We start from the raw sequence: 17,387 nt of genomic DNA on the forward strand, positions 1-17,387 counted from the left end.
AAGTACAGACAGTCTCCTTTCCATAATTGGTGTATATTTAGACACACACACACACACACACACACACACACACACACACACACACACACACACACACACACACACACACACACACACACACACACACACACACACACACACACACACACACACACACACACACAAAGATCAGATAAAAATGCAACAGTGTCAAGGATTGATTTCTCCCCCGACCACAGCTCAGCTCCTGTATCATATAAGGATATTATTGTCTTTCCAATTGCCTCATTGGTTAAAGATCCAATTTCTAGTGAGGAGTTGGCAGAATATTTCCTGTTTTCCCAGAGGGCAAGCTTTGTTTACTATAGAAAGCTGTATAGGTCTCAGGTAACAACGCCTTGCTATCTTTCATAAAGGGATATTTCATAGAAAACTCAGGCAGGTGAAAGGTAAACCTGCAGACATATGTATAGGAGAGGAAAATCTTTATATCCACAGGTAGTCACATGTGCTTGCTTCAAAGGTTTTAATCAATAGGCTCCTGCCAGAGCATTATACTTGGCACAGGGCAAGTACATGGGTCTTTTAAACATTGTATACGAGAGTGGAGCATTTAGTAAAATAGAGGAACAAATAAATGATAGATGGCAGCATCAGGTTAGCTTCACACCTTCCCRCGTTATGTCTGCGGTGTTGAGGACGGATGGGCTGAGGCTGGCAACAGTTTGCCTCACATATTGTAGAAAATTGTAATGAATGATACCTTCCGGCTGTACAGGCTGTTGCTAGGCACTCCAAACCGTTATTGTATCAGCACATRTCGCTGTTCAGATGAGAGATTAGAAAGTAGGATGTCAGTGATTACATCAGGCATTGCAGGAAGTGAAAGTACTCGGAAATCAAATGAGAAAATTGATTGGACTTTTCCACAGTTAGATTTTATTATATTTACAGTCAATTTGAAAGTAACACAAATAGAAATMGCTAAATCTATTGAGAAGTAGAAGTGAGCACTGAACCCAAGCAAAACAACCAATGGTGTATTCAGGAAAGCCTCTATGATGAGCAATTGAGTGCCTGTAACAGTATTACATACAGCTCCCTTTGAACGTAGGAACTTAGAATACAGTACAGCAAGATGCAACCTAATTATTTTATTTTTAATTCAGATCTATACAACATCTTGTCAAAAACGTTATCCTGGTCGAGAATGTCTGTTATATTTACAACTTTGAATAATCTCTGTAATCAAGGGGTGATGGACAATTGCAGCAGTAAGTAACTATGTTGGTAACCACCAGTGTCACTACAGTACATCCACTATCCAATCACATTAGATCAACTCACTGATAAAACACGACTTACTCTTATCTGGGACTTATAATGAATGGAAGCATACTAGAGACCATATTGCTTTTACCCAGTTGAATATCAATATCATACTGTCCSAGACACAAATGTTATGAAGCAGAGGATAATGCTTAGCTTTGGAATCTTTGTGTCTTCAGGTTTTCTATTGGCTGTTACCATTTGGTAATGTTCAAACACAAGTAGTAAGTGTATGCTGGAAGCTAAACTTGCCTGAGTTTAGAACAGCATTTTAGGCATTTACGTATTTCGAGGTGACATTTACATAATTAACATCATAGATCACAACGAAGGGGGAAATAAAAGCTTCCATTTCAATATTCAGTCACTTGGAAGACCTGTTAGTATTACCTCATTCATTTCCAGAAGAGCCAACAGATTCACACTATTGAAATAGAAAACATAGATAGACCCCATGATATAGAGTTAAGGTCTACAGAACAGAAGGATTTATGCATGGTGGGAGATATACAAATTGTTTTGCTCACGGGAAGAAGGCTCCCTTCAGTAGAACGGTTACAGTATGATGAGGCTAAGATGATGATGAAAGAACTGAGGCAGTCCTGGTTGGTTCAGGGGGTTCCCACGCTGTCCACTAGACAAAAGCACAACGTTTCAGCCACAGCACAAACTCTACCACACACCTCCTTCTAGTCCTCACACCACACCACTATCAGCAAGATATTGTTCCCAAGGTTTCCCTTGACACTTTATACAGTTAGGAGTAAAAGAAAGGCCCACTTATACACAACATAACAAGAGCTTGGGGCTATAAGGTTCTATCTGCAAAAAGATTATTCTGAGATAATTGGCTTTATAGTTACGAACCCTCATTGCTTTAAATAGTGTCAGCTATTTTTATATTGTATTCTTTGGAACTTAACAACATGAATTGGGGTATTTATATATAGGTAGAGAACATTGAAGAGAACAAGGCTATGTCAATAACTCAATTTTGATAAAAATGCAGATAAAACCTTATAGTTCCAAGCTCTCTATAATATATTATTAGTCAACTATAAAAGAGTAAACACTGTCACATGTTAAAAAAATTCTAGAATTGAAAGAAGTTACATTTTGTTTTCTCTTTGTCATTAGACTCAAGTCTCCACGCTGTCTTAAAAAAGCACAAAATTCACATAACCTTACAGAGAAAAGACATCTGCAGAAAGGCCAACTCTCTACCTAGTCTGGGATAAGGTCCAGTGCTTTCAGAGATTAAATATGCAACAGATTTTGACACCTCATGCAAACAAATATTGTGTTAGCCCCGAATGAACTTTTGAACTGATATCCCCGAGACGAGCTCCAAAAATATGTATCTCTGGATAGCATCCAATACCTTGCCTAACTCATCTTTAACTATTGTTCTTGGCACTTTCAAGACAAATACATCCATCGTAAGAAACAACAACTGATTGCTTTTTCAATCCCATCAAAGTTTTGTCCCATTCAATTGCCCAACTCAGATCGAATTCCAACGGCCAAAGTGTATGTATTGTAAACACATGGTTTCACATGTACATTGATTCTAATCAACTCTTTATAAGGGAGCTATAAAACTACTTCTGATGACTAAAGCCATAGTGATTAGTTATTGAACATTCCTTAAGCAGAGAGTATTTCTAATCAAGTTAGTCGGAACACAGGCACCACTCAGCTAGTGCTCTCAGAACTTGGCACAAGTCCAACAGTTTCCCTTTGTCCGGAATCTTGGTCCATTTGAACACTGTCCAGGGGCATCAAAGCAATTTGTTCCCTCAATATAACAGTTGTTCGGCTGTCATAAAGAAAGCAAGAACCAGTATGGAGAGATATGCCTCCTGTAAGGTCAACAAAGCCACAGGAGGGCGCTCTTGCACCTGCCTGGCCCCTAGTCCAGACCCAGACTCAGACTCCACCACTGAGCAGAGACAAAAAAAAATCCTGTGTGTTTTTCGGAGTCTTTGAGGTTAAAGTGTCGAATCTCACGTTCTGCACACAGTTTGTAAGACACTGCATTATTTTAAGACATTTACGAAATGAGACAATAAGTTAGAACTGTAGCTCTCTATTTGATTGGTTCATAAGGCAGCTGTCCTTGTTACTTTGACCTGTGAAGAGAAAGAGAAAAATGAGTCAGTGCCAATAAAGCACATTGCCACAGACAAATTCAAATACAAGTTCATATTGTATGTTCATGCTAAAACAAGCACATCACGAAAAAAAAGCACGAATCATTACACCTGCCACTATTCTCTAAAGACCTTGGTAATTCACAGTTGTCACATCCAATAAGAACAATTGTTAATGGGCATCAGCTGTGAAGACTGATTGACTATTGAAGATGATGTGTAGCACCTCTACCATATCATTATCTTGGTGCCCATGATTTATAATCTCTATTGTCTTCCCTATTGGGTGTCATAAAACCACAGAATGGCTCTTAATGACATTTTAGATTTMTCCATTCTCCTGTGTTACAAATGAATCCATATGTGTTAAATGCTGACCTACCGACAGTTACACACTTTCCCTGAGCAATACAGGAAATTATGATTATAAAATGATGGTTCTTGTCTGATGTGATGACGGCAAAGTGATATGCCCTGGAATTAGCCACCTATCTGCCCAGGTATTATTGAGAAGTATAGGCAGAACGTTCATGACACAACTGAGAAGTTATGTTGGCGAGGGATTGAAGTGTTTCCTTGAGTGCAAGTCTAAACCCTACTCCCTTAAATGACGGAGGACTCCCACCTGAACTCAGCTGACCTTGTACAAACAGCAGCTAATAACAGATGACACAATACTGATTTTAACAATGGGCCAGATACAACACATCCTATTCCATTCTGATTAGACAATGGATATGTCCACACACCCTATGTGCACTTCATTGTCCCCTCCCTGTTTTTCCATACATTGCTGTCTGAGAGTGACAGACGGCAGGTTAAGATTTAGGAGACACTCCATTGTAGTCACCCCTGAATAACCAAATATAGGCATTGGGCTGGGCAAGAGGCTGTTACCCCCCTCTCTTCCTCCCTACCTATTCCCACCAACCCCCTCTCCCCACTAGTAGACATGTCAGCACCCTGCTCTAAATCCTGGCACTGCTTCACAGTGTTTCTCCCCCTTACGATCAGTGTTACTTAGCTGGGCCAGTCAGCTGAGGCCTGGGCTCCACAGAGAGAGGCAGTCAGGGGATACCCAGGCTGTTCTGTTCCTGCCACTGTGGGGCTCATCTGGCACACAAGGCCATGAGTACAGCTTGGACCCCTGACATGCATATCCCCACAAATTTGCCTCATGTGACGCCCAGAGAAATGTGATAAAAAAACACCTGGAAACCATGTGTTTGATGTATTCGTTACCATTCCACTAATTCCGCTCCAGTCATTATCACGAGCCCGTTCTCCCKAATAAGGTGCCACCAACCTCCTGTGCATTGTATATCTACATTCATGTTCAACATACCTATGAGACCAGCTTTCGAGGATAACTCTTTATACAGTAGGAGTGGATTACTGTCTATTTCCAGTGTATTATATGTTGACCAGCCTGCACTGTACACAGGATTAGAAAACAAAACCTCTGATCCATTCAGTGTCAAGTAGGGAAATCCTTTTAAGTCTCTCAAAGACCGAACATCCTGTGTTGTTCTCCTCATTTACTCTCAAGAAAATCCCAACCTTTCAGGAGTCRAGATACAAACAGCCCCTCCCTCATTGTTGACCCAAGCTATTTTCCTAAGCTGTATTGACACTAGCGTTATTTATATATGAGACTCCTCTGCCTTACGTTCTAATGTCCTCAGCCTAGTCCTATCCGTCCAATTTATAGACTGAAGTGTGACAACATAGTGAACTTGGCACCCAGATGAGCCACGGTCAGGAGAAAACATTTCTGAAGTACTGTAATAGGAGGTGTGAAGAGATGTAGCTACAGTGCACTTACATGTACATGGGTTGTAGTTGCAAATGGGATGTCTTCTGAGGCCCTTGATAACCATAGGAGTCGAACCCTCCTATAAAATCAACTGGACACAAAAATAATAAGAAAAAGAGGACATCTGGTTACTGTGAGATCAAACAAAGGCATGTGTGTGTGTGTGAGTCTGTGTCTCTAAATAAGCGTGTGCGTGCTTGTGTCTTTGTGATAATCCCAGGCAGTGGATGATCAGTGTCCGGACCGTCTAAGGGCTGGGTAGGGGCGATATCTGCGGTGGAGCAATGCTCGGGAGCATGGCCTGTTGGATTAGCAGATCACACAGAATAACAAACTGGACAGGATTAGAGCCCAGCCTTCCACAGAGACCGGCCTGCAGGTCTAGGTATCTGGGCCTCAACCAAAAAGACGGAGGTGCTAAAGCGCGATAACGATCCGATGTCTTTATGCATCTGAGTCTCTTAAGACAAACGAAACACTGAGATAAGCCAAATACATTTCCTGATGAGCTCCCCTCCCCCCTAGCGCCATGAATAGGAAGAGATGGAAGGTCGGGCATTATCATCATTCTAATGGTACATTTTAGGGGACGTTCACCAAAAGCTCTAAATCCTTGTTGGCCTTTCTTGTAGGCATTAACCTCTGTACTGTGATCAGGCTTATCAGAGGACCTGCAGAGGTAAGACAGAACGTGCCCAATTTAAAATCTGGAGATAGACTGGCCACATCTCAATCAGGCAAATTTCAATAAAAAGGCTAAGGAACAATAAAGGCTTGCACTACATCCTCTTGCAAAAACAAAGTCCCAGTAAATGTAGCTTTAGCATTTAAGTATTGTATTGTATCAGTATTGTTCTGCAGAGTAAATGTTCATATATAACCACAGGAAAATGTACAGTTATGAGTATAACTACTATTCCCTGAAGGAGGGAGTCAACGGCCAATCATATTCACTTGAAGAAAACTGAAATCACGACCAATGGGCCAATGAATGCAGAGCCCGCCCTTGGAAGCCCCGCCTTCCTGGATATAATAACGGGGCTCGCATTAATTTCCTCAATTCAGTACCGCTTTCAACGTGCCCAAATCCCCTGACGGCACGGGGCCAAAATATGTTATACCTCGTTCCCTCCTTCAGGGAACAGTAGTTGTATTCAGAACTGTACGTTCCCTTTCAGTCGATCATTCGGTATAACATACTATGGGGACATACAATCACACCCCAAGCCGGCTCAGAGGGTACCAAACAAGGAGACCCACGGCAGCCCAAGCACACACAGATTACACCAGCTCTAAAAAGGGGTTACAGACAGTGGCGGATTTACCATTAGGCAGAAGAGGCATTTGCCTCAGGCCTCAAATCATCAGGAGGCCTCATAAGCTGGGCATAATAATTTTTTTTTAACTTCTAATCTTTTACAAAAATATATAATTTCTCCGCTTGAAATCCCACCCATGCTCCACTTCGAGTACCCCAACCCCCGCCAATACTTTTTTTCCATACATATAGTGTACATGTGTTTCATATCAATATTAATATTATCCAAGTTTTTATCATAATGGTAGAAAGAAGTGTCATTAATCACCTACAGACTGGTTCATAATAATGGACTATTCCACCCTGACTGGTTCATAATAATGGACTATTCCACCCTGACTGGTTCAAAATAATGGACTATTCCACCCTGACAGAGTTCCTGTGCATTGTTTCACACGATATGATTTCAAACGTGACCTTAATTGAAATTAAGTAGCAGCAATGAGGCGCTTCCAGAGCGAGGCAGAGAAAAGAAAGAAAGATTACATTTTTACAGAAGAATTGCCTAAGTTAAAAAGACAGGTGCTGCTGATAATACTGCCATCGTCATCAAGGCAGAGGACATGTACAGTGRCTTCAGAAAGTATTCATACCCCTTGACTTATTCAACATTTTGTTCTGAATTAAAAATGGARTAAATAGATTTTTTTCTACACACAATATCCCATGATGATAAATATTTAGACATTTTTGCAAATGTATTGAAAATAAATACAGAAATATCTCATTTACATAAGTAGTCACACCCCTGAGTCAATACATGTTAGAATGACCTTTGGCCACGATTACAGCTGTGAGTGTTTCTGGGTAAGTCAAGCTCTGTCAAGTTGTTGATCATTGCTAGACAGCCATTTTCAAGACTTGCCATAGATTTAAGTCAAGGCGATTTAAGTCAAAACTGTAACTAGGCTACTCAGGAACATTCAATGTCGTCTTGGTAAGCAACACCAGTGTATATTTGGCCTTGTGTTTAAAGTTATTGTCCTGCAGAAAGGTGAATTTGTCTCCCAGTGTCTTTTGGAAAGCAGACTGAACCAGGTTTTCCGCTAGGATTTCGCCTATGCTTAGCTGAATTCCATTTATTTGTATCATAAACAACTCTCTAGACCTTGCCGATGACAAGCATACCTTTGCCACATTTTTTGCAGTTTTACTTTAGTGGCTTATTGCAAACAGGATGTATGTTTTGGAATATTTTTTTTTCTGTACAGGCTTTCTTCTTTTCACTCTGTAATTTAGGTTAGTATTGTGGAGTAACTACAATGTTGTTGATCCGTCTTTAGTTTTCTCCTATCACAGCCATTAAACTCTGGCATCATGGTGAAATCCCTGAGCGGTTTCTGAGTAAGGAACTGAGTTAGGAAGGACGGCTGTATCTTTGTAGTGACTGGGTGTATTGATACACCATCCAAAGTGTAATTAATAACTCACCATGCTCAAAGGGATATTCAATGTATGCTTTTTACAGTTTAACCCATCTACAAATAAGTGCCCTTCTTTGCGAGGCATTAGACAACCTCCCTGGTCTTTGTAGTTGAATATGTTTTTAAAATTCACTGCTCGACTGAGGGACCTTACAGATAATTGTACTGTASGTGTGGGTTAGTCATTCAAAAATCATGTTAAACATTATTATAGCACACAGAACATGCAACTTATTTAGGCTTGCCATAACACAGGGGTTGAATACTTATTGACTCAAGACATTTCAGCTTTTCATTTTTTCATTTTTTATTACATTTGTAAAACAAAATAAAAACATAATTCACTGTGACCTTATGGGGTATTATGGGCCAGTGACAAAAATCTCATTTGAATCCATTTAAAATTCAGGTTGTAACACACCAAATTTGGAAAAAGTCAAGGGGTATGAATAGTTTCTGAAGGCACTGTATGTGTAGCCCATGTATATTATGCTGTCTGGCCAACAAGAGTACGGCATAGTACGTTTTTTTGTTTACTTGGATGCTTTCTCCGGTAAGATAGTTTTAGCCACTTGCGAATTGAAGAAAAGTTGGCGGGTGCAAAGTGCACTGTTTGGATGCTGTAATTATTTTGGATAAAAGTGCGAAGGTAACCTACTTTTTGATAATCAGATGAAAAAATCATGACTGGTTGTGTTCATGGKATATTAAAAGGTAATACATTTTCACAGTTCAATTTCATGTCTTTACTATAAAACCCATAAAACTGGTCTCTGCCTGGGGCCTCCATATCATTCAGTCCACCACTGGTTACAGAAGCCACCTTTTGACCTAATAGGTACCTGAGAAGCATGAACTGTCAGAGCCTCATGAAGCCTGAACTGTCAGAGCCCCATATAGGGAACCAGAACCAGCAGCAACTTGGTTATGCACACTGACATGCTGCCACTACAGGCCAAGTCCAAAGCGCACACACGCTGCATAGCATTGATCAGAGCCGATGAACCACGGCAGCCTGAGGCTCAAACACACAGGAAACCTGCAGTAACCTGGAAACTGTGTACTCCCACGCTGCCACGGCAGCCAAAGGCTCACACACACAGGAAACTATGGTAACCCTGATAATGCGCYCTTTACGCTCTGCCGCACCCCAAGGCAGCCCAAGGCTCAAACCCACAGGGAACTGTGGTAACCCGGATAAATGCGCAACCTGCYCGCTGCCCTAACACCCACTCCCGGACCCAGCCGTAAGAACACTATGAGCCACACTGAGAGCAGTTACATCCAAGTGATAAAACCTCACAAAGGTATGTGGGGAACCCCAACTTGCTGCAGCACCGATATTGCCAATTGTCATGCCCCGGAACAATGCCCTAGAAGCCGCCACACCCCTAGTGGAGTGAGCATGCACATCACTAGGCAGTCCTTGTCCCTTGTCCTTTGCTGTCAAATGCCAGGGAGACAATCCAAGAAAGTGCCCTACCCTGAGCTGGATTAGCGAAATAGACAAAAAGATGGTCACAAACACGGACATCCAGGGTCCCATCCATATACATGTGTAAAGCGCACCGGACACAGGCCATGCAACCTCTGTTGTTCACTGGAAGCAAATGGAGGAGATGAGAAAGGGAACAGCTCAAAAGCCAGGGACCTGTAAGATATAGCCATAACCTTGGGAGCAAAAGCTGCATTAGGATGTAACACCACTTTGGAGTCYCCAGCCGCAAACTCCAAACAGGACGGGTGTACTGATAGCGCGTCAAGATCCCCAACGCGCTTGGCCAACGCCAAGGCCATGAGCAGGGCAGTTTTGTAGGAAAGGACCTTCAGGTCCACAGACTCCAATGGTTCAAACGGAGGCCCACACAGACCATCCAGGACCAAAGCTAGGTCCAAGGTCGGTGCCATGGGCTTAGACCAGGGTTCTCCAACCTTTTCTAGGAGAGCTGCTTTWAAAAAAAATTATGTTGCAAGCTACAATTTATTTTCCTAGCTTTCAAATAAGCACCTTTATCTCTTCTCCTCTCCCCTGCAACTCTTAATGGTTAATGGTTAATAAACAACTTTAAAAAATGTTTGAGTGAGAAGCGTTTGTTGTGATCACCCTGCGGGACAATATCCGGCCCATGAGAACCCACTGCAAGGAGTCAACGCCCTTAGGCATGACAGGGATACCTTGAGCCACCGATGGCAGTGGCAAGTTGCGTCCAGGCGTGTAGCAAACACACAGCGCTGAAACAGAATCATCAACAGAAGTCCCAGAGACACCCCAGCTATCATAGAGGCCATCAGAGCCAATAACTGCAGGCACAAGTGAAAAGGCATCGAGTGCCCAGCTGAAATCGTGACAGACCGAGCCGGAATGCGTCCCTCCTCTTTTGGMACAAAAACGCATGATTCAGAACAGAGTCCAGATTGAGACCCAAAAAATYAATGCACTGAGCCGGYGTCAAACAACTTTTCTTATAATTCACCATGAATTCACCCGAGAGATTGAATATGGGAAACCAGCATGGCAGTGTAGAGCTCCACCTGTTCCCTCGACTCTGCCAAGACCAGCCAATCGTCCAGATAGGCCAATACTCTGATCCCCTGGCACCGCACCGGTGCCAAAGCAGCCTCCACCACCATAGAAAAGGTGCGGGGCGATAGGGAGAGCCCGAAAGAGAGCCCACCCTCAAAATGAAACCGCAAGTCCAGGAAGGTTCGCAACATTCCATCGCTCTTGGGAACGAAGAAGTACCGGCTATACCAACCGCTCTGTACTTCTGACACGGGGACCACCCAAATAGAGGGTTTTGAAGGAGAGAGGAAATCTCCACTCTTAAGGCAGGTGCTAGGACCTCGGGGACCATTGACGTGATGATGCCACGAAAAGGAAGAGGACGCACAGCAAACTGCAGTCCGTACCCCCTCGTCACCGTCCTCATCACCCATGGTGAAACTGCGTAGGCCGCCACTGGACAGAGCACGCTGCCAGTCTCCCATACATTATGTCCTGAAGGGGCAGAGCTCCACCCTGAGGACTGGGATCATTTGTTTTCAAATCCACCACTCTTGACAACCATGTGTCTGAATMTGGGGAAGGAGCTGTTTTTATTATGCCCACACCTGGATGATACCTCCCTCTCGATACCCCTGAACACCAAGGAACTTTGGGTTGAAACAATGTACTTTCGTGATACTGCCATTCTGATATCCGGCACACACCAGGTTCGGGGACTTCGGCAACTAGTAACTTGCCCCAATTAACCGAGCCACTTGGGAGCACTGTTGCCACTGTAAATGCTTGGGGAGGAGGGCCCCGTCATCCCTGTGAAGGATTTTCGTGGGAAAAGGACACGTAGAGCTGCGTCCTGTTTTCTGTAAGAACTCCATAGTCGAGCCAAACAACCTTGTTTGCGAAACTGGCTCATCCAAATACATCTGCATGTCCCTCTCAGGAATCCTGGATAACGTCAACTGGAGGTGTCGCTGAGCCACCACTGTGACCCCCATACTTCCCCTACAGACAGGATAGTACAGCACGACAGATGTACAAAATCAGCCGTAGCACGCATTTCGACAAAAAGCTCTGAAACTGGCTTTCCCGCCTCCATAGTCTTATTCTCTTGCAGCAAATCAATATGATACAGTACATCTGCAGCATTGTGACCACATTCAACAACCGGGCTGCCACACCTTAGGCCTGGTATACTTTGTCCAGCTGATCCACCGAGAACTGGGACTGTTAATTTGGAAGTACCATGCTAGGATTAGCCCCTTTGTTAGTCCATGGAGGTAAGTAAGTTGCCAGCTTTGCATCCATCAGCGGTGTGCAACGAGCCCKGCCTACTCCATACCCTGTACATTCATGAACTCCCCATAACCCGGTAGAGGGGAATCCCGGGTTGCCTTTAGCTCAGGGGTAAGCAGGGGTAAGCGATGCTTCACAGCTGCAGGAACAGGAGGTAGATACCTTCCCCCAAACCTAGAGGAACTCTGCTATGGGGGAGAAGATGGCCAATCCACCCCCAGGTGATCTGTCGCCCTACGACACAGCTCCATCAAAGGCGTATTAACCACCAATGGTTCACTCTCACCGGCCGAATCCAAAAGCTGGGGCTTTAGGCTGCTCCGGATTGATGTCATTCGATTCACACTCTGAACACCCTCCAGAACCAGCCAGGGATAGTACAGTATATCATCCCCGGGAATRCGATCAATGCCAGAGAAACTGGAATGAGCTTCACTCGGCTGTGATGACAGCCCCATCAACTCCGACCATCGCTGCTGCTTTCTCCCGGCCTCAGACAACCCAATTCCCGAGGTCGCTTTACCAGAAACCCTTCGCCAGCAGCCCCAATCTTTCTCAAAAAGTCAGCCCGATGCCCAATGGAAGTTGAAACCAATGGTCACACGAACTGGTCCGAGCCAAGACCTCCTGAGCGTGTTTCCACTCCATTTAAACAGGAAAGCACTCATGAGTATCTTTCATTTTCATTGTGAAACCACATGCCCTAGGGCACGGTCGGAGGTTCCAACTCGGCTGGTTAGCCTTTTTGAACTTACTCTTACCACTGGCAATCTTACTAAAGCAAGGAAGCACTGGCTACACAAGCAGTGGAGAAAGTAATGGGTTTTTAACAAAAACAAAAACCGATACGAAGAGTCAAAATTCGTAACATCTATTGGGACGAGTACTCTCTCCCTACTAACAGACCAAAGTTGGAGCTGAATTTCGTAGTCTTCGTGTGCTTCAAAAGTTAGCAAATGACATGATACGCTCTTCCTTCAGGCGAGCTGAAGAGCGAAGCATTGAGGAAATGAATGCGTGCCCCGGGATTATAGCCAGGAAGGTGGGGCTTCTGAGGGCGGGCTCGGCATCCATTGGCCCATTGGATCATTGGGCGTGATTTCAGTTTTCTTCAGGTGAATATGATTGGTCATCGACTGTTAGAATGTTACACTGAGTGACCAACTGACTGAACCATTATGTGTGTAATGAAAAGCTATTTTAATATTTTCCTTTGCTGGAGGGAATAATGTTAAATGCCTGCAGCTACTTATATTTACCATGCTAATATGACAAATAGTGTTCACTTGATGACGAAACACACTAAACAGATGCTAATAGCTAAGGTGCCAGTAAAACACTATTAGCATTCAGAGATATACAGGCACCCCTTCCACCAAAGATATAGCCACGTATTGATTGGGCTTTATTCAGTAGGCTTTAGCTACAGGGGAAGGTTTAATGGCAGTATTGTTGAGAATTGCAGTCAGCACAACTTGGTCTATGTCTCCAAATTGCTTTGTCTTAAGTACTCACAACAAGTTGTTATGACAAAGCAGTGGCAAATGAAATGCCGCCGAGGGCCAATCAACATGACATTCCACCCTCCTGGTACACTGAACCTGATTGCAAATCCCATAGAGGAAGCTGTAACCTAATTTCCTTGTTATGAACGCAAAAAAAGTATTTACAGCACCTTGAACACACTGCTAGTTGCATCTTGATTCCCCCTCTCTCATCTTTTCTCTCTCCTCCTCTCTTGGAGGCAAAATAATTTAAAATACCATCCTTTCTTTTAAATGGACCCTGGGACATTACCCTTGATAGTAGCTGTAATTACGGAGTGAGCGTGTTGATTGGTTTTAGCTGTTCATTACCTTCGCTGAGGTGCTTCATGTACTATATTAATTAGAGCTGTAATGGCCAATACGGTTCCCAGATTAGTGTTTCCTCATGCTTCAGGGATCAAACCATCAATACCATTCTCATTCACTGGAGGACATGAACAATATTATTCCTCTGTGTTTGGCCAAATTAAACACAGCTACAGGACTGAAATGATCACCACCACCACCACCCCCCTCCCACTGCAAATATAGTATTATACTTCATGGGCTTTTTCCAGGTTGTTTAAATTCCAACTCCGGAATAAATCAAATACATCAACGAGATTGTCAAGGGTAAATTCCAATTTGAGCTTAATTTCCCCTGAATGGCATATTTCTTACTGCCATTATTGAGTGGCAAATATAATCGTCTCTTAATTGGGACCAAAATGACTTTTATCATAACAATGCCTGAGGGAATCCTTTACTTATCCAGGATGGGCTATATAATATGCCAGATTGAGGTACTCCCCATTCTGGGCAGTGACATTTGGGCTCTAAAAATGGGAAAGCTATGTCTGGGGATACTCTTTAGAGAGAGAGAGACACGGTCTGATAGGCAATCTCAGCTAGCTGAGAGACTCACGTTTGGTTGTGGTCATGGTTTAGTACTCCTGCCTGCCTAGTGTTGGCTCCTTGTACAGGGGCTCCAGCAGAGCCAGGAGAAACGCTGCATTTTTTACATTCAGATACTCATGCTAAATGTAGAGGAAATAGCCTACTAAGTGCCACATCACTTATTTGACTCAGTCATTTTCTAGATTGAGAGAGCAACCAAACCGCACACACTCTTAGTAATATCTCTCATAACAGCTCCCATGTTCAGTGTACTGTGTACATATTGAAGGTAATCACACAGTTATCAGAGGCAAAGCCTTCTTCTACCACCACTGGAACTTGTATATGAATCCCTATTGCTGGTGAGCAGTACTGTATGTTGGGTTGCGACAACACTAACCAGCAGTCAGGTATAATGTCAGTACACTAAAAGTATTGTTAGTGTACTGACCTAGGGGAGGACCTAGGGGAGGACCTAGGGGAGCCGGGCACTCTTAATAAAGGCATGCTGCATCCAATCTTAAATTATTAACTGTGAGGCAGAGTTGCAAAGAAAAAGGCAGAGTTGCAAAGAAAAATCCATATCTCAAACTGGCCAATAAAAAGAAAAGATTAAGATGGGAAAAAGAACACAGACACTGGACAGAGGAACTCTGCCTAGAAGGKCAGCATCCCGGAGTCATCTCTCTACTGTTGACGTTGAGACTGGTGTTTTGCGTGTACTATTTAATGAAGCTGCCAGTTGAGTCCTTGTGAGGCTTCTGATTCTCGAACTAGACACTCTAATGTACTTGTCCTCTTACTCAGTTGTGCACCGGGGCCTCCCACTCCTCTTTCTATTCTGGTTAGAGCTAGTTTGCGCTGTTCTGTGAAGGGAGTAGTACACAGCATGGTACGAGATCTTCAGTTTCTTGGCAATTTCTCGCATGGAATAGCCTTAATTTCTCAGAACAAGAATAGGCTGACGAGTTTCAGAAGAAAGTTCTTTGTCTCTGGCCATTTTGAGCCTGTAATCGAACCCACAAATGCTGATGATACTCAACTAGTCTAAAGAAGGCCAGTTTTATTGCTTCTTTAAACCAGGACAACAGTTTTCAGCTGTGATAACATAATTGCAAAAGGGTTTTCTAATGATCAATTAGCCTTTTAAAATGATAAACTTGGATTAGCTAACACAACGTGCCATTGGAACACAGGAGTGATGGTTGCTGATAATGGGCCTCTGTACGCCTATGTAGATATTCTATAACAAAATGTGCCATTTCCAGCTACAATAGTCATTTACAACATTAACAATGTCTACACTGTATTTCTGATAACTTTGACGTTCTTTTAATGGAGAAAAAATGTGCTTTTCTTTCAAAAACAATGACATTTCTAAGTGACCCCAACATTTTGAACGGTAGTGTAGTCAAAAATGTTCTGAAACGATAGAGAAGGCATGTACAGTGTGCAATCATGTACAATCGCCTCATGTGACCCCCCCTCTCTCTTTCTCGCTCTCTATCCCCTCTCGTTCCTTCTTTCTCTTTATGGCTGCTGCTTGGTGACGAATGTTGCAAATGGAGAGAATGCAATAGAGATTGCTAAAAACTAAATGGTATTGATCTAGCATGCCGGGGTAGTTGGCAAATGCATTCTTTCCAGCACATACTATGTTTCCAAAGCAAGACGGGTAACAAGGAGAACTAGCACATGTCTTGGGGCAATCAATATTCATTTGTAAATGACGAAAACACGAAAAGTAATTCCTGTCCCAATATGTGTTTTGCTTTCTAATCTTGTGATAAAGAGGCAGTGGCCAAAGAGAATAATTCATGCATCTTGGAGCAAGGTAATTGGACTTTTAAATGTAAATGTTTGCTGGTATACTAAACTTGGCTAAATCTAAAGATCCTACCAGAAGAGTAATGTCCACGCCAATGCTCGGTTATTCGAGTAAAATTAAGTACTCTGTAAATGCAGGAATACAGAGATGTCAGCCTTGAGCCAGACATACTGTATATATTTATCTGGACGTAACATCATTTGTTATATATTATATCATGGAGCGAGTCCAGGAAAATGGCTCATTAGTACTGTCGTAGCAAAACATCCGTAACTGGAGTTATGTGATTGGTCAGGTAAAGCTTATGAATAAAAGGTGTGCGTTTCACTTGCCACATTCATGTCATGTCGGAAACTCTGAAATTTGCGACTTGCTTACTCTTTGTAGAAAGATGATACCCGAGTTTCCCACTTGGGAATGATCAGAATTAACCAATACGCAAATAACTTATGTTCATTTTAACTCTGAGTTTCCGACATGACGTGAACGGGCAACAGAGGCACATGAGGTGAGATGGCACTGAGTCATCATTATAACAAGCAAAGGGAAATGATAATCACCTTTAAATGTGTGACTGTAGGAATCAGGTATATTTCTCCCAGATCTACAATATTCGTTGAAAGGCAATACTCACAGCTGTCTTCCTCTTCTGAGATGAGCTTCACCACATAACAGGCATAGATGAACCCAACAAGCTGCAAAAGAGAAATGAGGAAAGTTAAGTTAGTCTGCAGTTGTGACATTTTACAGTGAGAAAGTGACTAATTAGAATAGCACAATCAGTGGAGGAAACATAGATTTTTGGGTCCATGCCTTCAAGAGCTGCAGAGAGCTACAAAAGAATATTGGTGGGAAAATATGAGCCACCGGTGATACAAAATGGGAACAAGATAGAGATCAGAAGAGCATCTCCAAGTGGAAAACATTCTGTGTTGAGGAAACAGGTGTTAGCATCTAATCTAATACCATCTAACGCTATCTGTGCTGAGGGAACAGGTGTTAGTACAGCATATAATGCATCACTCTGCTCTAGGAAATGGGTCATATAGAGAGGAAGAGAGACGACAACAGAAYAAGAGAGAAAAAATAAACCTTGCATCGTCAATGGAAAAACATGGTTTAAGAGACATTCCACTTTTTTTTTTTTTTTTTAATGGTCGGGGGCTAATAATGTGGGTTTGGCGGTTCTTAATAAGTCTGTATTTAAAATGAGTCACCTAATATAATGATTAAGTGGATTAAGTGTAACAATAGAAATCCAGGCGAACATAGGAAATGTAATTGAAGGCTTATCCAAAGTACAACACAGTAGTATAGTACA

At 42.8% G+C, this 17,387-nt stretch overlaps 1 protein-coding gene across 1 annotated transcript in view; it reads right to left on the bottom strand.

Annotated features, from left to right (window-relative positions):
• Positions 1-5,282: 5,282 nt before the first annotated feature.
• The window catches only part of nkain2 (sodium/potassium transporting ATPase interacting 2), a 171,649-nt gene continuing 159,544 nt past the window's right edge, over positions 5,283-17,387 (bottom strand). Inside the window, 2 exon segments of the mRNA XM_024000517.2 lie at positions 5,283-5,368; positions 16,701-16,771. Coding sequence (XP_023856285.1) covers positions 5,283-5,368; positions 16,701-16,771 — 157 coding nt within the window.

Source organism: Salvelinus sp. IW2-2015, linkage group LG14, assembly GCF_002910315.2.
Source record: "Salvelinus sp. IW2-2015 linkage group LG14, ASM291031v2, whole genome shotgun sequence".
In the NCBI taxonomy this organism is placed as follows: domain Eukaryota; kingdom Metazoa; phylum Chordata; class Actinopteri; order Salmoniformes; family Salmonidae; genus Salvelinus; species Salvelinus sp. IW2-2015.